We start from the raw sequence: 25712 nt of genomic DNA, 5'->3' as shown, positions 1-25712 counted from the left end.
GGCCATAATGATCCTTTCTATCCACCCATATGTAGAAAGATTCAATCAAGAAAAAAACTCATTCTACTGGGAGGCTAAGAATGAAGAAGATTATTTAGTCTCCATATTTAATGCATATAGAGGAAATGTGTTTTAATTCCATCTAAAGCCATATTTAGGAAAACAGAATAAAAGAAATTAAAGTATGCATGATAAAATTATTATATATTATCTCTATTCACAGAATTTCTAACACTCATTGGTCTGATTAGGTTCAGTAATAAAATACACAGGTACAAAATAGCTGAATTATACACAATCCCCACCTGCCTCCTCTTTGTGTCAGTGATGCCTCCATACTGACCTTTAAAAACATTGCTGCCATACACAGCAGACAGTAAGAGTTACTCAAATTCATTATCCATTCATGAGGGGATGGGCCCCCACCCTGTCCATTAAAATTGGTGAAATATTCATTTTGTCTATTTTGGTTTTTTCAAGATTCCTTGATGCACTTAAGTAGCTCTCAATGATATGAACACAACGAATTAAAAATACTTATCTATCCTTTACTCCCCAAATTCCAGCATTTTCCAAATCAGAAAAATCCACATGCAAACACCTCATGTATGAGATGGGATAAGCCTCATCAAAAGTCTTTCATTAATTCATTCATTCTACAAATAGTTACTGAATGTCGAACATAAGCCAGGCACTATTTTTTTTAAAATGTATTTTATTGATTTTTCACAGAGAGGAAGGGAGAGGGACAGAGAGCTAGAAACATCAATGAGAGAGAAACATCGATCAGCTACCTCCTGCACATCTCCTACTGGGGATGTGCCCGCAACCCAGGTACATGCCCTTGACCGGAATCGAACCTGGGACCTTTGAGTCCGCAGGCCGACGCTCTATCCACTGAGCCAAACCGGTTTCGGCAAGCCAGGCACTATTTATTCTTGTTGCTTTGGGATGGTTATCAGAGAAGAATAAAAAAATCCCTATTCTCATGGAATTTATAATCTAGTAGGAAGGGGAAACAGATAATAAACAATAGACATAATTTGTAACTGTGAGATGGTAAAATGTACTATAGAAATAAATAAAGTAAGGCAGTACATCTACACAATGGAATACTACGCTGCTGTAAAAAAGAAGGAACTCTTACCATTTGCCACAGCATGGATGGAACCGGAGACCATTATGCTAAGTGAAATAAGCCAGTCAGAGAAAGATAAATATCACATGATCTCACTCATTTGTGGGATAGAATGAACAACATGAACTAATGAACAAAAATAGATCCAGAGACACAGAAGCATAGAACAGACCATCCAACCTCAGAAGGAGGCGGGGTTGGGGGTGGGGTGGTAAAAGAGCATGCATATACACATAACCCCTGGATACAGACAGTAGGGGGGTGACAGCATGTGCTGGGGAGTGAGAGCATGTGCTGGGGGGTGGGAACGGCCGGGAAGAGGTCAATGGGGGAAAAAGAAGACATATGTAATACTTTAAACAATAAAGAATTGGGGGGGAAAAGGCAGGAAAAAAAGTAAGGCAGAAAGTAGGGGCCCTACTTTAATGTACTATAGAAATAAATTCATAGTTCATATCATTGAGAGCTACTTAAGTGCATCAAGGAATCTTGAAAAACCAAAATAGACAAAATAAATATTTCACCAATTTTAATGGACAGGGGCCCTACTTTATACCCACCAGGATGGCAATAATAAAAAAGACAGATAATAACAAATGTTGCCCAGAGTGGAGAGAAATCGGAAGCCTCACACACTGTTGGTGGGAATGCAAAATCATGCAGCTGCTTTGGAAAACTGTCTTGGCAGTTCCCCAAAATGTTAAACATTGACTTGCCATGTGACTCAGCAATTTCATTTCTAGGTATATAACCAAGAGAAGTGAGAACACGTGTCTACACAAAAACTTGCACGCAAATGTTCATAGCAGCATTATGCATAACAGCCAGAAGTAGAAACAACTCAAATGTCCATCACCTGGTGGACAGACAAAGTGTGGTACTTTCATACAAGTGAATATTATTCAACAATAAAATGAACTTGCATACTGATGCATGGTACATGAATGAACCTTGAAAATATTATGCCAAATGAAAGGAGGCAGTCACAAAAGACCGAGTATTTATTATTATATGATTCAACTTACATGAAACAGAGAGAATAGGTAAACCTACAGAGACAGGAAATAGAACTGGGATTGTGGGGGAAAATTAGGAGTGATGGCAAATGGGATGGAGTTTCATTTTAGGATGATGAAAATGTTTAAAGTTGATACTGGTAATAGTTGCACAGTTGTGAATAATACTTAAAACCATTGATCTACACATATTAAATGGGTGCATTGTATGGCATATAAATTATATCTCAACAAAGCTGTTAAAAAAAAGAGTGCTGGAGGAGAGATAGGGTGATCAAGTTATAACTGAAAACAATACTACCATATAGGAAAGGCAGGAATGTACAGAAGAAAGCACACACATGCTCCCAGACTCAGGTCAGAGTGATGGGGCTTGATGCCAGGAGGCTGAGCACGGTTCCCGGGGCTGGAACTTGGTGGCCACTCTCACTGCTGGGGGAGCTGCTGCCTCGGTAACAGCTGCTGCAAAACAAATGCTGAATGCTCTTTTCCGTCACGAAAGGCCTAATGCAGGTCTTTTGTAAAAGCGAAGTGACGGAAAGCGAGTGTTTGAAAGTGGGAGATGCCTGTATGTGCATACAATGAAATATTTTGCAGTCTAAAAAAATGAAGAAAATGCTTTCCTATGCTTCATCATGAATGAACCTTGAGGACATTATACTAAGTGAAATAAAACAGTAAAATAGGACAACTACTGTACAACTCCACTTACATGAGGTGTCCAATACAGTTTCATAGATGTAGAAAGTAGAATGGTAATTCTACTAGGGATTGGGTGGACGGGACAAAGGGGAGTTGTCTGATAGGTACAGTGTTTCAGTTCTGCAGGATGGAAAAGTTCTGGAGATCTTCACAACAGTGTAAATATACTTTACACTACTACACAGCACATTAAAAAATGGTTAAGATAGTAACTCTTAAGATAGGTGTTTTTTACCACAATTAAAAAATAACACTCATGACAAGATTAAGTGCTGACAAGGACGTACAGCAACTGGAAATTTCTGTATTGCCAGTAGAAATGCAAAGCTCTGGAAAATCGTTTGGTAGATGCTTATAAGGTTAAACATGCATTTAATCTATGAGCCAAAAATCTCACTCCTCTGTATTTTCCCAAGAGAAATGAAAATTTTTGTTCACACAAAAACCTTTACATGAATATTTATAGCAGCTCTATTCATAATTACCCCAAGCTGGAAACCACCCATATGTCCTTCAACAGGAGAATGGATAAATAAACTAGGGCACACCCATGTCACAGAGTATACCTAACAATCAAAAGGAATGACTGAGACCTGCAGCAACCTGCATGAATTTCAGAGGTGCTATGCTGAGTGAAAGATTTCATGCTGAAGGATTCCAATTTTTATGACATTATTATTATTATTATTATTTGCAACAACACAATGATAGTGAAGAAGAACAAAGCAGTGGTTGCCGGAGGTTAGGATAGGGGGTGGTGGGTGGAGGGGAGGTAGGGTGTGACTATAAAGACTAGCACAAGGGAGATTTGGTGCGTGATGGGACCTCAATATATCCTGATTACAATGATGGTTACACAAACCTATACTTATACTAAAATTTAAAAAACTGGACACACACACACACACACACACACACACACAGAGAAAAAATATCAGAGTAATGAATGACCAAGAAAATACCTCTTTTAAGAAAGTCATGATCACAAATGCAGTGACAAAGAGTGAACTAGTTAGTGGTCCCTTTGTATATCTGCCTCCCACATAAGCCAACTACAGCTAGTACATCTAAGAAAATCTCAGGAGTGGCCAGGAAGAATAAATACATCTTCCATAGGCTCATTGGCCTGGCCACAGTCCAAAAGAAAGGCAAGAAAAAGTTTTGGAAAAACAAAAAACCTGTGTTTTTTGCAAGGACTACGGTTTGAATAGCAAACGCAAACTGGTACTCAATGAAAAAGCTCAATCCTAGGGACCCAGTTTGCTGGGGAAGTCTACAGGAAATGTTCCCAGAGAGGCTACAGGTAACCTTGGGAGAACTAAGGTCTGGACTGTGCAGAAACCATTCCAGTGATCTCTCAGCTGTGACCTCTGCTTTCCTTCTTTGGAGAGAAAGCACCCATAGGCAAGCCACAAATATAAGCCAGTTTTCACACTAAAAGGGAAGGTTAACGGACTTGGGGACCACATTCCTTTGCTCGGGTCTGGAAAAGGTGAACGGTATCCAGAAGGAATGGAAAAATAATACAGTTAAAGGAAGTTACCAAGAGCAATGTTTTGAGGAAGAAAAGAGAAATCAAGACTACCGGAAAGAGGTTGACAGGAGGCAAACGTTCACACAGAGAAGCGGGGAGCAGGCTGACGCCCTGTGTGGACAGGGAGCTGGGCAGCAAGCGAGAGAGGCGGATGAGAAGAGTCGTACCCAGACACACCAATGCACAGGGCAGAGGACAAGCCTCAGAGCCTGGAATGCCCCCTTTTGCTATTGGATCCCTGTCCATAGAACAGCCCCGGGCTCATGGTGGGTGATCAGAGAACATTTGCTCTGTGCGTGAGAACAAGGAGGACTCTTCAGAGCTGGAAAGAAAGGCCGATCTGTGGTCACGGAGGAGCTCTGACCCATGTGTGTGACCGGCGGGTCTCATCAGAAGGAATGCTGTCTTCTTGTCGTGTGTTTCTTAGGACATGAAGAAGGACACACCAAGATGTCTGATTTCTGAACTAGGAATCGCTGTCTTCCCTAGAGGCAATCAGACAGTCCAGCTCGTCAGAAGTCCTGAGTAGGAAACAGAAAGGCATGGAAGGCCGGGGGTTTCTTCTCTTCTGGCTGAAGATCGTAGTACATGAAAAGGGTGGACCAAGAAAGTGAAGAGCTGCTTGAATTGATGGTGTCCCATTTTCGGGACCATAACATTTGTATAATAATGATCGCCTGTCAGGACATTTGTACAATAATGATTGGTCTGTCTGTCCAGTCCATGAAAGTAGAAACAATAGGCTGGCAAAGCTGACTGGACTGGCCTATTGAAAAGAACCTCAAAGCTGAATGAGGGAGGGAGGTAAAGCACCAAGATAGTATAAAACCAGGAGGACAGTAGCTAGGACAGAAAAAAAAACCAGCAGTGGCAACTTCTGGTGATTTCAGACAAAATAGTATCTAACAAGTGTGGGCAGAATATGAATGGGGGCAGAGACAGAAGAAGAGCAATAAAGGCGCTCTGAGATGTCAACACAAGAAAGGAACTCTTTTGAGACGTGGTGGGGCAGGGTGCCTGACAACTCAAAAGAGACAGATCAGATACAAAGGGGAGGTCTAATGTTGGGCGGGGGCAGGCCCATTGGGACACCATCAGAAGGCATATGCCTTCAGGAAAACACAGAACTGAGGGTGACACATGCTAGGGAACATGTAGAAGTGGGAACACAGAAAGAAAATACAACATACAACATGTTGTTATAGGGGGAAAACAAATCACCCAGTAAGGAGGATCTGGGCGACATCGTTCTACATATGGAACATTAAATGAGCAGAAATGCAATATAAACTATCACCAGGGAACTGTCACTTCCCTGGACACTTACAAGACATTTAGTTCCTACTGATAAATTCTTATCATTTTCATAACAAGATGAATTCCTAGTCTGGATGTGATTCTAAATAGTAACAATGTGGTTGGTTAAGTGTAATAATAAGAATTTTGGGACAAGTCACCATGTTATCTTAGCATTAAAAATAGCCATGAGCTAGAGACCTCATCAGGGTTCATCACTGTCTCCAGCACACTCTGCATGAGGCCAGGTGTTCAATAAAAGCTCACATAATAATCTGGACAACTTAGTATGGCCCCACGGTGAGAAAGTGAACTGAAAATAGATCAGGGGGGTGAAAGAACATTAGGAAAGATGGGAAGGATCATCATGTAACAATGTGATGAGGAGATATATGTGCATTAGTACCAGGGGATAGTTAGAAAAAATGGAAGAGAATTTGTTTCAGGTCAGTGTAAGAAAACCTCCCCAGTAATTAGAGCTAGGAACTGGGAGCCGAGGAAGAAGCTGAAGGACCATTTGTAGTCAGTGTTGCTGGAGACTGGGATTGCTGCCCTGGAGACAGACTTAGATGACTGACAAGGTCCTTTACAACCTCAATTGAAAACTCAAAAAGTGGTTTACTATATTCACAATAAAGTGTTTGACTTTATGTGGACGGGTCTTAATAGTATCAGACTTCAGGTGCACTGTGGATTGAACTGAATTTTGTAAATTAATTGGGGCACATTCTCATCAGTCCAGATAACCTAACCGAGCAGTATTGGGGCCACCACTGGCATGTAAGTGAGGCACTGCTTGAAGACAGAGGCAGTAATGCATTATCATTTCAATTCACAAATGCATCCTTTGTTGGACTTGATACTTGGATCCACCAAAAAACACCATCAGCAAATGAGGGTTGTAAACCTGGGCTCCATGGAGCTGGCTTTCTGATGGACTGGTTCCTGGATTTAAATTTAAGAAAGGAAGCCATAACAAAATGTTTACATTGCAGAGTTAAATCCCTTCCCTGGATTTCTGCTCCTCCTCTAGTAGAACTGTATAGAGTGAAGTCACGTGATTTGTTAGGAGCCGCGGTGCTGGCAATGCAGGGTTGGGCAAAAGTAGGTTTACAGTTGTGAGTACAGGAAACAGTTTATTCTTGTATGATTATTTATTAATTTCTGTATTATTATCATCTCATTGACTGTAAACCCATTTTTGCCTAACCCTGTAGCTATTAGAATCAACAATCATGAGGTGACTGAATGTGGGGAATTTTCATTGCTAAAGTATTGGATAGAGAGAAGTTTATAATGAACTACACTCAGTGTATGAACACCATTTTTAGACAGAAGGAAAGGAATGTCATTATTTAATAGGATTTCTCTGAGTGCTTTTCTTTCCCTCCTTCTTCTCTTTGCTCCAATGTTGTTACTCCCTCCTGATAAAGTTTCCCTGACAACTATTTTATTTGTTTTTGTTTTAATCCTCACCCGAGGGTATTTTTCCATTGATTTTTAAGGAGAGTGAAGAGAGAGGGAAAGACAGAGAGAAATATTGATGTGAGAGAAAACACTGATTGGTTGCCTCCTGCACGAGCCCTAACCAGGGCCCGGGTGGGGAAGGAGCCTGCAACCTAGGTACATGCCCTTGACGGGAATTGAACCCGGGACCCTTCAGGACGCAGGCTAAGGCTCTATCCACTGAGCCAAACTGTTTTGAACTGTAACTTCCTTCCCACATTCCCTATTTCTTGCTTTATTTTTTCTCTTCGCCTGTTCTAATATACTCTCTTACTGGGTTTACTTTCTGTAAAACCCTGCTAGCATGTAAGCTCCATAAGGAAGGGCAGTTCTTCTCCGTTTCCTGTTGTATCACTGTAACAGTGCCTGGCATGTAGTAGGCATCTGAAAGGACAAGTGAGTGTTGTCTATCATGTAAGCAAGGAGCTCTATGTGGACCTGGATGTGCTGCGTGGTTATGGCTGGTTAGGTATCTTCTCTCGCTATACAAATTGGGAAAAGGGAGACATTTTCTCTTCCTCCAAAATGGTGCAAGAGTGAATGATATCTGCAAGTACTTCCATCTTCTCAGTGGACCGAGATAAAGTAAAAATGCAACTAGACCAATCCTTAACAAACATCACCCTGGGCAAATCCTCTAATTTTGCCCTCCTTTTTAGGTATAGAAAATCAAGCCAGTTAAGAACCAAAATAATTCCTGAGACCAAATCCTTCTTACGGCAAAAACTAGTATATGATGCAAACCAATGTATTAGACTTGTCTTTCAATGAGCAATCCTTACTGATTTGGCTATGAAGTTATCTTCTAGAGATGCAAGATGGCGTGATGGTCTAAAGTACTGGCTATGATGCCAAATTGGTTGGGTTAAAATACTGACTTTGCTTCCTATCTGGTGTGTTTCCTTGGGCAAGTGATTTCCTCGCGAATAAAAGTGGAATAATAGCCCTAACCGGTTTGGTTCAGTGGATAGAGCATCAGCCTGCGGACTCAAGGGCCCCAGGTTCAATTCTGGTCAAGGGCATATACCTTGGTTGCAGGCACATCCCCGGTAGGGAGTGTGTAGGAGGCAGCTGATCGATGTTTCTCTCTCATCGATGTTTCTAACTCTATCCCTCTCCCTTCCTCTCTGTAAAAAATCAATAAAAAATATTTTTTAAAAAGTGGAATAATAGTAGCACTTAAACTTCGTAGGTTTTGATGATTAAATGAGTTAATGTGAATAAAATTCTTGGAGCAGGAACTGACACAATAGCATTCAAAAAACATTAGCCATTGTTATTATTAGGAAATGCTGGGTACCTTTGGTAAATTAAAATTTTTACCAGATGACTCTCTACAAGTTACTCTGGTTAATAGAAAGCTGATAACTTGCAACACTGTTATCTAAAAATCTAGACTGGCATTCCTTCCCCATTTCTAACAAAACAAATAAAAGTCACAATTTTAATGAAGAGAAGTTGCCTTGGTTTTCTTTAGGAGTATAACTTACTTTCAAAATAGGGTCAAAAGATAGAAACATTTTTTCTTTATTATTTTATTGGCCTCTTAACAGTTGTATATGGTTGTAATTATGAGTACAGATGTTTTTGATTAGTATTTTAAATTACTCTCTATTTCCAGTATGGTTTCTAAATCTTCAATTTCTTTTGTGAAATCCTAAAGTACCCAAGTGCTCTATTTTTAGTTACAGAGAATAGAAAATAAATAAGCAATTCAAGGCACATGTAAGTGTGCATACCCCGTACAAATTATTGCATAAGGCACCTGAAGTGGGGCAAAGCTGAGTGAGATAGTCTCTGCCCTTAAATACTTTACATAGTAAGTTAGGAGCAGATACATAAACTAGAAAAGAAGTGAAAATATTTGTCATAACAGCAGTGCAAGCAAAGGAGGAGAGGTTCCTACCCAGCTGGTGCAGAATCAAGGCCAATAGCTTCAGAAAGAAGAGACACGTATGACCCTTGTTTAGGTGGTAGTCTTTCACCAGCTGTAGATGGGGAAGGAGGTGCACAGAGGACAAGGGAAGAGCAATAAGAATGGCCTGGGGACAAGAAGGCTTAGTGCATGCTCAGTGACCTCGTGTGACTGAAGTTCAAGGCCACAACTAATAAAGCTAGGAAAGGTCAGTTTGGGTTACTTTGAGGAGAGCTGAGGAATCTGAAATTCATTTAGGAAACGATGTGGGGTCAGTCACACTTTTTGAGTAGGAAGGGACAGAACCCAGTTCCATCTGCAGGAGATTCCCTCGTGGTAGTATCAGAGTGATCTGGAGGGGAGAAGGGAGAGATGGGTGCTCTGCCTCCCTATTTCCCCAAATCCACAACAGCCTCTGGTCCCTCCTCCCTCTCAGGTCTTGGGCTGTGTCATTCTGGCACCAGGAGCTCCAACACCTGAGGCTTGGGGTCTGAGGAAGTTACTCCCACGGACCCATTCTGTGTTCCACCTTGTACAGTGAGTTTCTGTCCTGATGCCTTTGGTAACTTCCTGTCCTGGTTACCAGCTGTATCCTCTAGTTCCATAAAAACAAAACAGAACCAAGGATGGAGGCCCTATTTAAGTCTGTTTCCTCATTTCCAGCCTCATCTGCCCATGAATACTACCACTTATGTACCAAGGCGTGCCGGATTTCCCAATCTCACTCACTGGGTGCTCTGTTACTCTACCCTACCTGGTGGAATATGTGTCATTTTGGTGTGGGGAACCCACTGTTCTACTTGTCTGGCCTGAGACTTGGAAAAGTGCTATCTTGCTTACTCTGGGGTAAGCCTGTGGCATCCTGAACCTTCTCTGTCAGCCTCACCAGCTAGTCAGGTTTCCCTCGTGGGCTTCCTGCCAGAACCCAGCCTCTCCCTGCCTTCTCTAGCACTCTATAGCTTTCTACAGCTAGTACAGCCAATACCTAAGTATAGCAAAGTGGCTACCTGAAATAATTGAGATAGAGGGTAATGAGGACAGGCAAGACGATGGGGATTGAGAAGAAAGGTTGATGTTAGAGACCATCTAAGTAGGAGGAAATAAATAAATGGTTTTAAGAACTAACCAAATGGGAAGATGGTAACAGGCAGGAAAGAGTCAAAGAATTCCATGGTTCAAAGTCTGGATGCTAAACAAAGCCACATCTGCAATGCCTAGGATAGTGGGGTTGGCAAGGGATCTGTTTTGGTTTGGAACATGTTTGTACACAGTGCTTTTCTACTCCCTCGTCCCTCACTCCCTGTGCTCACTCACAGTATTTCCAGCACCTTACCTCTCTACAGTGAAAGCTCCATGAGAGCAGGAACCTTGCTGGCTCATTTGCTGCAGAACACTCGGCTCTGGGACAATGCCTGGCGTGCACCACATTTTCAGTGTAGATATATGCAGATCGAATGAATGGATTCTGTGTTAACATGCTGCTCATCAAATGCTTGGGTAAAAGTGGCCTGGAACCTGGGGTTAAGGGATGTGGGTACTGAGAAGAGAGGATGTGATGAGGAAGGACACGTTAAAAGAACGAGAAGGGCTAAGACACGTAGTAAAGTCCCCTCAAAGATTTAGGGGAGATGAGAAAGGGAAGAGAGGGGGCAAAAGAGAGCAAGAAAAATCAAAGACAACTAAGGCAATGACACCTTTTGGAAATCAAGGAAGAACTAATTAGCAATGGCAAATGTAGAGGTTGAAATGGATGACAATGAGAGAGTAATACTAAATGCATGATTAGGAGGCTTGGCATTACCTCAGTGGAGTGCTAGATGCAGAGGTGACTGCTCTGGGAAGAGGAATGAGGGTGTAGAGAGAGAGTGGGAGCAGCAGATACAGATTGGGTTTTTAAGACACTTGGTCTTGATGGTAGCAGTCTATGCAGAAGTTAGAGGCACAACTGTGTTTAGACACAGTGGAACGATCCAGAGACAGGGACTTTAGTCTACCTTCCACTCCCCCCCAAAAAAGGACAGGAACAGATGATTATGTAGGGGAAAAAAATGTAAGTAACATTTTGCATTCTAGTGATAGGAAAGGGATAGAACCTAGAGATTAGGCGGTACCACACCTAAGGAGGACCCTGCCACTCAAGAAAAGAAAAGGAGAAAAACACCAGGGGAGAGTAAATGGAAAGGGGCCATTCTTTTGCCCTAGGACCTGACAGTCCACAGACCAGCGCAAACAGAGGTGAAGATACAGGCAGCTTTTCTAATTTAACCCCTTGAGTGCCGGGGAGCAGGATCGCGCTCCTTCTGTCTTTCGCCAAAAGTGCTGGGAGCGCTATCAAAGCTTTGAAATGGCACCCAGTTCTAAGTCTGCTTTTATTAGTGATGACGATATTGCTAACTATGTCAATGTAGTAAAGGTTTCCTTAGGTTTTTGAATATGTAACTTCATTTACTTGCGATTCATAATTTTTTTTCTAAACTGCTGTAAAATCAGCAAAAATGCCTTGGCAATTTTAGCATAGGATATTGGTTGGCACTCAAAGGGTTAAAGCAAGGTGGGAGACCTGAAAGTCGGTGGCACAGACTCATCCTGCCCTACAGGACAAGCTGACTACCACAGCAGGCTGAGGACAGAACCCTTCTTACCTCTTAGCATCACAATGAATGTGTGATTACAATGGCATTACAATGGCATTAATAAATCAGCAATGCATCCCATTTACTACCAATTAAAATTTCCTGCAGCAGAAATCCAGACTAGGAAAAGTGGTATTAATCACCGCGTAGTGGAACACAGGAAGATTCATGTCCCTGTTATTATAAAGCCAGGAGTTTAGGAGAAGGAAAAACACAGAAGAATTACTTTTCTTGGAAAGAATTCATCTTCTTGCATATCCCAAGATATTGTGGCTGTTGCCTAAGGTGTACTTTATAGTTTTCCAGATAGCACATGACTTTGGTCATATCCAGACAGCCAGATTTCTCTGTTTCTGAGATAATTTATTAAAAGAAGAAAACATTTTTCTCTTGGTTACTTCCAACCACATTGATTTTCCTCTGCATGTGACCTCTTCCCTCAACATGAGGGAAACACGGCCTACCATTTTGTGCTGCCCTTCATTCTAGGCTTTACTTATACATTCCACAAAGCTCAGCAGGAATTTAAGCCTTAAACTAAACAGACGTTTAAGGTGATGATAAAATACTTTATAACTGGACACTTGGTAACCTCTTATAAAATTTCAGTAAAACATTAGCAATAGTGTGGGTTTACAAAGAAATTGTGCAAGTCAATGTAGGAAGCAGATTTATAAAAAACTGTTAACACATCCATGTGGCTTGTTTATATTTTGTCACAATTTTGATGGGAAAACAACCAATGAGGAACCTAATAACTTTTTCAGATTTTTAATGTAGTTCGGTAGTCCTCAGGAACTAGAAATATAGTATCCACCAAGAACTTCTTGGAGCTAAACTTATATAAAATCCTGTATCAATTTGAAAAGGAAAAAGAGAATATGAAGATGGCCAGGCTATCTTCAGTAAATATGGGATAACAAAATAATACTTAAGTGTTTAAAATCACTTTCCCTGAATATTCAGAGTTGGTGGGAATATGTTATAGCCTCCTTACTGTTAAAATAATTGAAAAGAGGTGACAAGGAAAGATGAAGAGGCATTCCATTGTAGCTGTCTTTAAAAGTTAGCAGCCCAGATTCAGGTAAAGAGCAAGAGAGACAACTGAAGAGGTGTCAATCCTGTCTTCTCAGTGTCTCCTTAATGCTACTCTCCAGAGACCTACTCCCATCTTGGGTAGCCATGGTAATGAGAAGAGCCAGATTCTCCCAGTGCGTAGGGAATCGTGAGAGGAGGCACTTAAGAAGGCCAGTGTAGTTCCATTCACAATTGAAGAACAAGGAAGAACAGGGTGCCCAGCAAGGGGTTGGAAGGAGTCAAGGACTGACAACAGAATATGGAATTGAAAGCACCTTAGAATTCAACTCATTCAACTCTGATCTGACTTGCTCAAAGTCACATGGCACCTTGGTGGCAAGGATACTACTATAACCCAGAGGTCCTCACTCAGCACAGCACTCTGTCCACCACTTCTTACTGCCTCGTAATCCAAGAAGCCAATAGGAACTGAAGAGGATTCAATAACCAAGCTATCATTATTTCCCTCAGCCAAGTTTCTATTCTTTTTTAAAATATATAATTGTATTGATTTCAGAGAGGGAGAGAAATCATCAATGGATGAGAGATAATCATTGATCAGCTGTCTCCTGCACTCTCCCTACTGGTGATAGAGCCTGCAACCTGGGCATGTACCCTGTCTCCTGCACTCCCCTACTGGAATCGAACCCGGGATTCTTCAGTCTGACAGCTGATGCTCTATCCACTGAGCAACACCAGCTAGGGCCCAAGTTTCTTTTCCGTTTCTATCTTTTCATTAAGGTAATTTTCCAATATCTGCAAGTAGAGAGATGAGAATCATAAACCCCACGTACCCATCACAGCTTAAACAATTACCAATTTGTGGCCAATCTTCTTTCATCTATATTCACTCCTTTTCCAGGGTTATTTTGAAACAACTTCTAGGTATAGTATTCTAATTTCTTTTAAGATATTAAATGCTCAAAGATATTATATAGCTGTAAATACATCAGAGACCATTTTCTTTAGGAAGGTCTGTGGTATTTTTTATCTTATTTCACAGCTCTAAAATGAAAGGCCAGCTCTTACCTCAGCACAGGCCAGTAAGACATGCTCTGTGACCCTGTACACACACTGACGATATTAGACTGTGGTGCAATGAGGAATTTTGATGAAGTGACTGTTTTGGACAATAAGCATGGAAAAAACTGAACTTAAATGAAGATATATTAACAAAATACCACTGATACTGGACACTTGTTTAAGTTGGGCTTAATTCTGGCCTGAGATTTAAAGTGAGCTTCCTCCATGAGTCCATCTGAAAGGTACTAAATGCTATAATTCTTAAGGTTTAAAAAGCCACAAAATAAACTAATGATAAAAAAAAACAACACTTGCATGCCAATGGGGTTATTACTCCCTCAGGACAGAGACTAGCCCTAAAGACATGATAGAAATATAATATTAAGCAATAGAGCAATATTCTTCTTTTATATATATAGCCATTCAAACTTTGCCCACAGAACAAATACATTAAAAAAAAAAAGAGACATTAAAAATTTTTAAGTTAACAGATAGGATCGTGCTACTGGAATGAAGTAGATAGATATACAACTGAGTCTGAGTGTGTGTGAGTATGTGTGCATGGATTGGATACTAGCAACTACAATGATAGCAAATAACATTTCTACTCCTAATTTTCCATTTTACTTCCCGCCTCCCTACACATCAGTTTTCATGTGAATTTACAACTATATAATCACAAGACTATCTAAGAAAGCCAAAAATGATTAGAAAAAGAACGCAAGTCAGAATTCATAGTTGTTTCATCCTTAAATGAAATAATTTCACTTTAAATATGAATTAATTTTTTTCCAGGAAAAAAAACCCGCAAGCCCATTTTTTTTTTTTTTTTTTTACCTTTTGGCGAATTTAACAATTTATCTTCTCGTCTAACAAAGTTATGATATTCATACCTGCTGAGGTTTCTCTAAATTTGTCACTGGTCTTCTTTTTCCTCCATTTCCAGGGCTTAAAGATTTTACCGATGGTGGAGAGTTTCCCTTTCCTCTTGAAGGGAGGCGTTTGGGAGCCTGCTGCGGGGCCATCTGAGTTGGCTATGGAAGCTTTGTCCAGTCCGTCAACTGCATGAAGAAAAGCGAGTCAGAGGAAAGCTGTAATGCCAGTGTGAAGCACGTCATCCATTCCTTCTTGCACCCTTAACAGCAAGCATGCCCACTTTAACTGGAATCTCAGATAAAGTCTACTTTGCCCATTTCCCAACTGGCTGAACTCCCCTGATATCAATCAGTATAAATGAATAAGAAATCATAGTCCCCTTAGATCATCATTTTGTGGATACAGAGAAGCAGGAGGCTTACTTAATAGGTAGGGACAGACCAAGTATGGATCTTTGAATCAGCTGAATCTATGTGCAACAGCTACATCAATGCTTAGTGCAAAATAGAGTATTCTAAATATTTCTGAATTAGGATGTTTCCCCATAGGCTAGTTTGGCATTCTCAGTAATGAATATTACAGTTATGGTTTCTCCTTCACAAAGTAAAATTGAGAGCCAAGAAGCTAAATTCTAATTTTCACAATGCTAAAACTATCTTTTGCTTCTATTACAAAAAAGTTTTCAGCCTCAAAGAAAACAATAGCTACCACTACCAACAAGAAATGTGGAAAATGTGGGTGTTGCAAGTGATAAAATGTATCTTTATGTGCCTTGGTCATGTTATTAATCACAAGAAAGGTGCAAAACCTAGGTCGCCTTGCACTATGTTCAAAGCAGAAGAAAGATAGTGATGACATCTTACCCCAACTATCAAATTTTAATGGCAAAAAACTGGAATGAGCCCATATTGGATAACAGAATGTTATTTCTGCAGTGAAAAAGCACTTAGCAATTTTTTAAAAAAGAGACCTTGATACACAGAACCACCTGAATGCATCGCAAAAACACGGTGCTGGGGAAAAAGCAACATGCAGAAAGTGCATACTGTGTGGTTCTATTTATATGAAGTTCTAAAGGAGACAAAATAAATGTATGGCCATTCCCCCCCCCCCAAAAAAAAAACCAAAACAACAAAGAGGGAGGAAGGGAGGGAGGGAGGGAGGGAGGGAGGGAGGGAGGGAGGGAGGGGAGCAGAACAATAATCGTTTCTTGGGAGTGAGGTGGCAGTAAGAATTGAGAAGAGGTGTGAAGACCTTCTTGGGGTGATGGAAATGATCTCAATAAGGGATGGATTATACAAAACCCATGAGATGGTAATTATGATATTGTGCATGTCACTTTATGTAAAATTTACCTTTAAAAAACCCCATAAGTAATGAACAACATAAACTGATGAACAAAAATAGAGCCAGAGAAAAAAATATATATTTTAGATTATAATAGAAGTAAACCTGTTATTAGCAGATTTTTAATATTTCCTACAACTTTTATGATATCATACTACGTTAGTACAGTTTTGGAATATTACTATACTCAAAATGCTTTTTTCTTGAAATTTTAATGTTTACTATATATAACATTATTAAATTTAATATCGTTTTTCTTGAATAAAAAAATACATAAGTAGTGAAGTCCAATTAATAATATTGAAGCTGATGTGTTTATGGGTGAAGTGTACTGATGTCCACTAAAAATAATAAATGGATGGAAAGATGTAATGGACAAATACAGGGTGGGGCAAAAGTAGGTTTACAGTTGGTAGTACTCAAAACAGAGTTTATTCTTATTATTAACTAGTGGCCTGGTGCATGAAATTCCTGCATGGGGGTGTGTGTCCCTCAGCCCGGCCTGCACCCTCTCCAATCTGGGACCCACTGTGGGATCGGGCCTAAACAGCAATTGGATGTCCCTCTTGCAATCTGGGACTGCTGGCTCCCAACCACTCACCTGCCTGCCAGCCTGCTCGCCCCCTGCTGCCCCCGCCACTGGCCTGCTCACCCCCAATTGTCCCCCTGCCAGCCTGCTTGCCTCCAACTGCCCCCCTGCTAGCCTGATCGCTCCCAACTGTCCCCCACTGCTGGCCTGCTCACCCCCAAATGCCCTCCCCTCCTGTCCTGATCTCCCCTAACTGCCTCTGCCTTGGTCCTGCCACCATGGCTTTGTTGGAAGGAAGTCTGGAATGTCTCCCGGTCTAATTAGCACATTACCCTTTTATTAGTATAGATTAACTAGAGGCCTGGTGCATGAAATTTGTGCAGGGGTGGGTCCCCCTCAGCCCAGCCTGCACCCTCTCCAATCTGGGGATCGGGCCTAAACCGGCAGTCAGACATCCCTCTCACAATTCTGGACCGCTGGCTCCTAATCGCTCACCTGCCTGCCTGCCTGGTCGCCCTCACTTCCTCTGAATGCCAGCCTGATTGCCCCTAACTGCCCCTTGCTGCTGGCCATGTTGCCCCCAATTGCCCCCTCCCTGCTGGCCTAGTCACTCCTAACTGCCCCACCACCACCTGGTCACCCCTTACTGCCCCCCTCTGCTGGCCTGGTCGCTGCTAACTGCCCCCCTCCCCTGCCGGCCTGGTTACCCCATGCAGCCTGCTTGTTCAGTCATTTGGTCGTCTCTCACTAACCCCCCTGCTGGCCTGGTCACCCCATGCAGTCTGCTTGTTCAGTCCTTTGGTCGTCCCTCACTAACCCCCCTGCTGGCCTGGTCGTAGGCAGCCATCTTGTGAGGGTGTGAGGGTTAATTTGCACATTACCTCTTTATTATATAGGATTATTGTATCATTTTCCATATGAACAATTATGAACCTACTTTTGCCCCACCCTGTACACAATAAAGTAAAATTAGTAAAATGTTAAGTGTTGAATCTAGGTGGTGGATAGGTGTTGGTTAACTGTACAGTTGTTTCATTTTCAGAACATTTCATAACAAAATATTGAGAAAAACAAAACAATAAAACAAAAATGAAATGGCAAGGACTTCTGCTTGCAGGAAGATGGAGCAGATTCATTTTTTTCCTATTCCTCCTGCTAAATACAGGTACAAAACCCCGAGTGTCATCTATAAAACCAACATAAGAAGACTCTGCGAGGTGAAAAGGAAGTAGACCAGCCTGGGACCTCAGGACCCAAGAAACAACATGGAGGTGAGATTCCTGGGTTTTCGTTCTTTCCTCATGTACTAGTACACCAGACTTGTCGTTCAAGCAGTCACCAATGGTCTTAGACTAAAAAGGCCTCAAAAAGCCAAAGGAGCAGGAAAGGAACAGCCAAGACAGAAAACTTTTAAACAATAACTGCTCTACTGCTCACCACAGAAGAAACTAAGACCATCCAGGCCAGCAAAGGCTGAATGGAGAGACTAGACTGCTACCCTCATGAACCTCGAAAGGGGAACTTGGACTTCCAACCATACTTGGCAGTAACGAGGTATCTCTCTTCCTCCTTTCACCCAATATTGAGGTAGTATCCAGCCACTGCCCAGGAGAAACACCATTCCCACCCACTGTGGTGTCAGTGGAGACCACGTGGGGATCTGAAAATCTCACTGTGCCCGACAATAACCAGGAGTTACCACCACCCCCATTTCCACCAACAGGTATCAACAGAGGACAAGTGAGGAACCTGGAATTTTCCCTCCACCTGGCAGTAATGAGGTAGCACCCCTTGCTTCATATGCTGGAGAGATGTCAGACAAAGCCAGTTTAAACAAAAGTGTCAATAAAATTTAGTCACACCACATAATACAAAAATATCTACGTTTCAATAAAAAAATTACTTGACAAACCAAGAAGCAGGAAAATCTTAGACTGAATGAAAAAAAAAAAAGACAATTAGTACATGTCAATGTCTAAATCCTTAGGAGTACTCCTTTCAAACAAAAAAAGAATGATAAATCTCATTCTTCTCACTTGTGAAGTCTACTCTAATTTCAGGTAGAAATGTAAATTCTTCTGTGCATGGCTCCTAACCTATTTTGCCTTGCCCATGTTGGCCATAGTGCAATAGGGAGGGAAAGAGGGAGGGAGGGAGGGAGAGGGAGGAAGGGAGGGAGGGAGAGGGAGGGAGGGAGGGAGGGAGGGAGAGAGAGAGAGAGAGAGAGAAAGAGAGAGAGAGCGCAGACTGATTTTAAAGCTAAACCAGAGTGAAGAAGTAAAATCCTTATTTATTTCGCTTTCACTCCTGTCCAACTGCCTTCCTTAAACTAGGGGAAACCCAGGGAGGAACTAAGTGTATGGTATTTCTTTTTCACTGAGACTTTATGCTGAAGGGCTCAATTCTGAACAATTTAAATGTTGTGAAACATAAAAGGGCTGACTATTACAAACATGGGAGGTTAAGTTTTCATCCCAAATTCACCTCTGTAGCTACAGACACACATCCTAGTTCTCATTTTCTCTCAACCCACATATCCAATTCTCTAATACTCCATAAAAATTCTGTTTTGCACTGGCCAGGTGGCTCAGTTGGTTGGAGGGTCATCCCATACAACAAAAGGTGGTGGGTTCGATTCCTGGTCAGGGCACATACCTAAGTTTCAGGTTCAATCCCGGGTTGTGGCACTTATGGAAGGTAACCAATTGATATTTTCCTCCCCTCCCCTCCCCTTCCCTCCCCTCCCCTCTCCTCTCCTCTCTCTCTCTCTCTGCCTTTCTTAAATCAATAAAAGCATATCCTCAGGTGAGGATTGAAATAAATTTTGCTTTGGACCTGAACAACTTAATAATAGTATATTTTTCTCCTGAAAACAAAAGTAAACAAACAAACAAAAACACACAAAAAAGCAAATAATTCCCTAGGTGCCAGATGGGGAGATTGAGTGAGGTAGTTGATAAGTGAGAAATGAAAGCCTTAATGCTAAATCCATCACTGTATAAGGAATTAACAGCCATTATCTTTCTTTATTATGCATTTGCAATTCTAGACTTTATCTGTTCTCTGGAAACAGCCTGGGCCAGTGCCAATGACCACAGCAACACACTCACACATACTGTTTCCTGAGTGAATGAATCCCCCTGTAAGTTTATAATTGGGCTATTATAGTAAACCACACTTGCAATTAGAAACCAGGTGTTGGCAACGTTGGCTAAATTGCCATTGTACTTCTCTTACACCATGACCATGAAGGGGACTGTTACCTGCTTTGGAGTAGTATAAACAGGACATTAACTCTATTCTTTCCTGCAAACACCTAGGATACTGCCAGGGCCATAAATATTTCTATAATCTTTCTTTTTGATGAATTTACCATTACAATTAGTTTGAAACTTTCTAAAAATTTTTCACAAGTCTAGGGAATCTTGCATTACATGCAGAGAAGAACAAATTGTCAGGTTAATTCCAGATGAAAGTCTACATTTCCTGATGGCTTTAAATGTTCATTTTTACCCACTTTCATGTTATCAAGAGTAATCCGTCATTCATCAGAACTTTCCTTTTCACACTTGAGATCAACACTTCAAAATATTTCAAATATCATTTAAATATTTAAAATAATTTGCATACAGTCATTCATCATTCAAATGCAGTGATTTTATTTTTTAAATGTTTTTATTGATTTGAGGGAGGGAGGGTGAGAGAGGGAGAGAGATAGAAACGTCAATGAGAGAGAAATATTGATCAGCTGGGGCCTACAACCCGGGCATATGCCCTGACCGGGAATTAAACCGGTGACCTCTTGGTGCATGGGTCAGTGTTCAACCACTGAGCACACCAGCTGAACTCAGGTGCAACAACTTTAAATGACACAGCTCAGTCTATTTTCTCACTGAAATAAGCTCACACCCAACAAGACTTCCCTACACCACTAACTGCTAAAAATTCAGAGATTACGTGCAGGTTTTATTTTTCATTTAAACAGAAATTTATCACTTAAGTAGTTCCAGTGCAAATGTGACCATAGATGCCAAAAGTAAAGAGGCTAGAGAATTACCACATAAAATGAAGTGTAGGTTTGGATAGTCTTCCCTCTGAGATCTGAGAACTGGCTGACATGGATTCTTACAAAAATTAAATCTAATAAAAGAATTTGTAGAGTTTTTATAATATTCGGTAGTTATGTGACAATTTAGGTATTTATTTTAGATTTTTCTCAGCACATAATTATTTCAGCCACTGAGAAAGTGAGATAAATGTGGCAGAGTGCTCCAATTCACAAGTTTTTAGGTAAAAGACAATTTGGAAATTAAAAAAAAACTCAATAAAAGAATTCTTGGTACTGATTCTGTATAGACTGGTGGCTACTTTGTACCATAGTAGGCAGCAAAAATTGTCTCACCATTCCTCCAGATATCCTTAAATATCTAAAGGTTCATGATGATATATTTTTTGAAGCCCAATAGTAACAAAAACAATTAGAGAGAAGTCATGTGGTTAAAAAAATGCTTTGACAATACTCTGCTGTACTAAGTATATGCTTATAATAGTGCTCGTAGTGATTTTACTATACTACAGAAAACTATACAGGTTAAAAGGGCATTGTATAAAAACACCTGACATTTTACAAATCAAGAACTTAAAGGAAGGAAGCCAAAAAAAAACCCCAAAAAACAAACAAAACATAAAAAACAAACCCACACACAAAAAAACAAGCAAACCAACCTTTATTTCCTTAAACTATTGTTTCTAGGCTATTTGTGCCTTTGTAATTTATTATGCTTACCTAATATTATCACTGCATTTTAATTTGTATTAGAGTTTTTGCTTCCATTATCATTCTGCCACTTGTCCCTTTAAAGGCGATCAAACACATGGCAAAGAAGCATTAAAGCAGTGCTTAGGAAAATATACCTCTATTTCCAATCCTACGTGAGTCTTCTCTCTAAACTGACACAGTGACGTAGGAAATTTGTTGTCATACACAGGGGCATATATACAACTAGAGGCCTGATGCATGAAAATTCATGCAAGAGTAGGCCTTCTTTCACCCAGCTGGCTTCCCCTGGGCCGCCGGCAGGCACCCAGGGACCCCCTGGCTGGCTCCTGCCCCCCTCACCCCCCCGGCCCCCGGGTTTGTCAGGAAGGATGCCGGGAATGATGTCTGGTCTAATTAGCATATTACCCCTTATTATTATAGATTCTGGGCACAAAACCAAGTGGACAGAAAGGTCACAGTGAACTGATTCTATGAGCCATCACAGAAGGGACTGATGGCTTATAAGGAAGTCAGGTGGTTATCCTTGTCTTCTGTTGTCTGAAGGAGATGCTTACTCTCTTGCTAATAAGCATTTACATTGGGTTAGATCAAATTTCTTCCTTTTAGGGGGTAAGATGAATGACTAGTGAAACTTTATAGTTTCTTTCAAGTGACAGAAGAACAGAAATTGGCAAATTTGGAGGCAAGTTATAAGAACCGTCTTCCTCTGACGAGACCAAAATTCCTTCATTTAACTGTATTATAGCAACATTTCTCACATTCTATTTTTTCTTTAATTTCTTGTTTACAGTCTGTTCTTTTTACTCTTGCTGGATTTTAAGATGATGGCTAAATAATTTAAAACATATTTTTAGCCATGACTTTTACTTTAATGCTGATTATTTTTTAAAGGAACTACCAGCTGATGAAAAGTAATTTTCCTCCGTGCTAAGGTCGTTTCTAACTCTAAAATTCTATTCTCAGATTTTTAGGCAGCAGTAGACACATTTATACATAGAAAGTTGAAAATTTCTCTAATTCCTTTCACTGGAGACTGCTATCAGAACCCAAGACTGAGTGCTTGTAGCACTCACAGGGGTACCATTGCTTCTAGGTCCTCGGAACAAACAGAGCTAGGAAATACATGTATGTATACTGAGCCAAATGTACACATTCTATGTATCTATCATCTATCTATCATCTATCTATCATCTATCTATCTATCTATCTATCTATCTATCTATCTATCTATCTATCATCTATCTCTTTGTTTATCTGGCCAAACAAAAGTTCACTGTGATGTCTCCACCTCTAATCCAGTACCACATGGCTCACTCTGGCTTCCCCTCTTGCTTATCTGTAACCTTCTTTCCAAGAGTGGGAACCCTGCTCCCAACATTCACTATCCATTTGTCCCATTCCAGTATATATGTATAGCAGTTTCTGAATTGCTAACTCATACCCCCATATAATGACAAATGTGCAAAGATAGGAGTTTGTAAGTTTGTTTTTTTACTTTTCCATAAATAGGTATCGTCTGTTATGAGCACAGTACTGTGATGAGAACATTTTTCTTGGAGTTATTTTAAAAGGTCAACCACCCTTGGTTTGTTCATGTTCAGGCCATTCCATTCTTGATTTCCACAGGAAAGACTACTCATCTTTGTGGTCCCAGTTCAGGTCTCCCTCTCCCTGAGAAATGTTCCCGAGCCCCCCACTCAGCGTTACTGCTCTCTTCTGGGATGCTCTGCTTTCGCCTTTGCTCCAGCCTTGCCCCTGAGCTGGCATCACTGACCACCATCATGTTTGCTTCCCCCGCCTATGTTGTGAGCTCTGTAAGAATCCTGTCTGTGATCTCCCTGGGTCTTACAGGATGAGTCACAGCACCGAGTTAAAGCAGTGGATGAGGGGCCCATCTCTGGAGCAGACAGGCCTGATATCTGGTCCAGGCTCTGCCCCCTACTTGGCATGTCACTTGAGGAAGATATTTACTCTTTACTCAGTTATATAATTTACCCAACAAATATTTATTTCCTCTTTCTCTATAAGAATACACACACACCGCCCTAACCGGTTTGGCTCAGTGGATAGAGCGTCGGCTTGTGGACTCAAGGGTCCCAGGTTTGATTCCAGTCAAGGGCATGTACCTTGGTTGCGAGCACATAACCAGTAGGGAGTGTGCAGGAGGCAGCTGATCAATGTTTCTCTCATTGATGTTTCTAACTCTCTATCCCTCTCTGTGAAAAAATCAATAAAATATATTTTAAAAAAAAGAATACACACACACACACACCGTCCATATCAAGGTCTAGTTCATTTCCAGGCCCATCCTTCTGCTTCTTTCCATCCTATCCATTCCCCCAAATAACCACTGTTACAACTTCCATCACTGCTAACTTCTTTTTTGTGTTCTTGAACTTCAACTTAGTGTAACTATACAGCAATTCTTTTATGTTTGTCTTCTCTCACTGAAGGCTATGTATTTGAGATTCATCTCAATACATGCGTGTTTCAAAGCGCAGCTACCTAGTTACAAAATGAGAAATATGCTATCTTAGCAAGACCGCAGATGACAGAGTATTTGAAAACGGCGAGCTTTATAGACACCTCTTCTTCTTAGAAAGGCTATCATTACCACTTTCTTCACCTGAAAAATGTAAATAATATCTCCTTTCCCTTACTAGGTTTCTGGGAGAGCTAATCTACCTTTCTGTCATCTTTTGTGGTTGCCCTGAAGCCATGCTAAATTAGAAGCAAGATTAAAGGTGGATACGTCAGTTAGAAAAAGCTAAGAACCATATGATTTCACTCATATGTGGGATATAAAACTGAAACTCATGAACATAAACAGCATTGTGGTGGCTGCCCAGAGGGAAGGGGGTCCTAATATATGGTGACAGAAGATTTGACTATAGATGCAAATATACAGATCTTGTAACATAGAAACACACACCTGAAACCTATATCATTATGTTGACCAATGTCCTCTCAATAAATTTAATTTAAAAAATAATAAAATAAAGGTGAAGTTTATTTTCTGTAGTTTTATGTTTATGCTTACTCTGCATAATAAAACAGGCAGCCATTCAGAGAAATGCAATCCACAGAAACATTGAGTACCATATTATCATTTATAGGAACAATAATCGTGTTTAATAGTTCTACATTATTCCATATATATACATTAAAGCCCTATATATGAGGAAACTGAGACTTAAGAAAGCTTTGTGGCTTCCCAAATCATTAACCTGTGGTAGAGACATAGGCTAGGTCATCTGATCTTGATCAAGCCCCCCGCCCCTTTGATCTATAAGGCTGTCCTCATGGGAATATGAGAGCTGAACTCATGGTGAACCAGTAACACCTCCTAGTAACTCTAAAAGAGCAGTAAGATTCTGTTTGTAGAACAAAAAGCAAAGAAGATATTGCACAATCAGGAGAGGCAATAAATCTCAGTGGATGTTCTGGGTTTTGACCATCCAATTGGGATGGTTAACTGTTAGCCAGAAGAGTCCCAGACCCAACTCTGCTACTTAACTAGCCCTGTGACCTTGAGCAAGGATCCTAATATTTCATTGCTGAAATTAGGTTAAATGATCTCTAAGCTCATTTCCAACTTTAAATATTCTATGATTCTCATATTTGTGCTAAGTATATCAATCTTTTAGGACACATTCAGATCTATTCCAAGTGCTTTACAAATACTACCTCATTAATTGTCACTACAACCCGATGAAGTATGTGCTATTAGTATTTCCATTTTGTAAATGAGGAAACAAGCCCAGAGAGGCCAAACAACTTGCCCAAGGTCACGGATGGTAGATGGGATTTAACCTCAACAGCTTGCCTCTGGAGTGTCCTTTGTATAAAACGGGTCAGAGGGTCATGGGTGGGAATAAGGCTCTATTTTTAGAGAAGGCAAGAATAATAATCCTAATGAATAACAACTTAATTCCACCCCCCACCACTTCCTTGGACTAATCCAGGAGCTGGGGCAGGTACTGCTTTGCTCTCTAAAACTATGCCCGGTGTCGCCACAGTTAAGTTCATGCTGGATGCAGGCAGAATGCCCACCTCACTTATATTGCCTACAGTCATTTGATTGCACAGAATCCTTATGTACCGTAGCATTAATTTTAGAAATTTGATACCATCAGTTTTTTAACTTGCTTTTCTAACGGAGGGAGCCATTATTTTTAAACTCCCACAGGGAAAAGCTACTAAAGACTTCCATCTGCCTGCAAGCCCTCACCGAGAATTTCGGAGTTTTGACTTGCGGCTGATCGGCCTCAGAATGAGGGTGTGTTTGTGCAGCTGTGTGACATCTTGATGCACTGACATGAGCAACATCCCCTAGACTT

At 40.8% G+C, this 25712-nt stretch overlaps 1 protein-coding gene across 8 annotated transcripts in view; it reads right to left on the bottom strand.

Moving 5' to 3' along the window:
• Window positions 1-25712, bottom strand: part of PHACTR2 (phosphatase and actin regulator 2) — a 237409-nt gene that overhangs the window by 68405 nt on the left and 143292 nt on the right. For all 8 annotated transcript variants that reach the window (XM_059700559.1, XM_059700560.1, XM_059700566.1 and 5 more), the window contains exon 2: window positions 14734-14901. In XM_059700559.1, the coding sequence (XP_059556542.1) occupies window positions 14734-14901 (168 nt within the window). The remainder of the gene's footprint in view (window positions 1-14733; window positions 14902-25712) is intronic.

This window comes from Myotis daubentonii, chromosome 6 (genome assembly GCF_963259705.1).
Source record: "Myotis daubentonii chromosome 6, mMyoDau2.1, whole genome shotgun sequence".
Lineage (NCBI taxonomy): Eukaryota > Metazoa > Chordata > Mammalia > Chiroptera > Vespertilionidae > Myotis > Myotis daubentonii.
The sequence above is the reverse complement of the archived record's forward strand: the minus strand, read 5'-3'. Positions and strand labels throughout refer to the sequence as shown.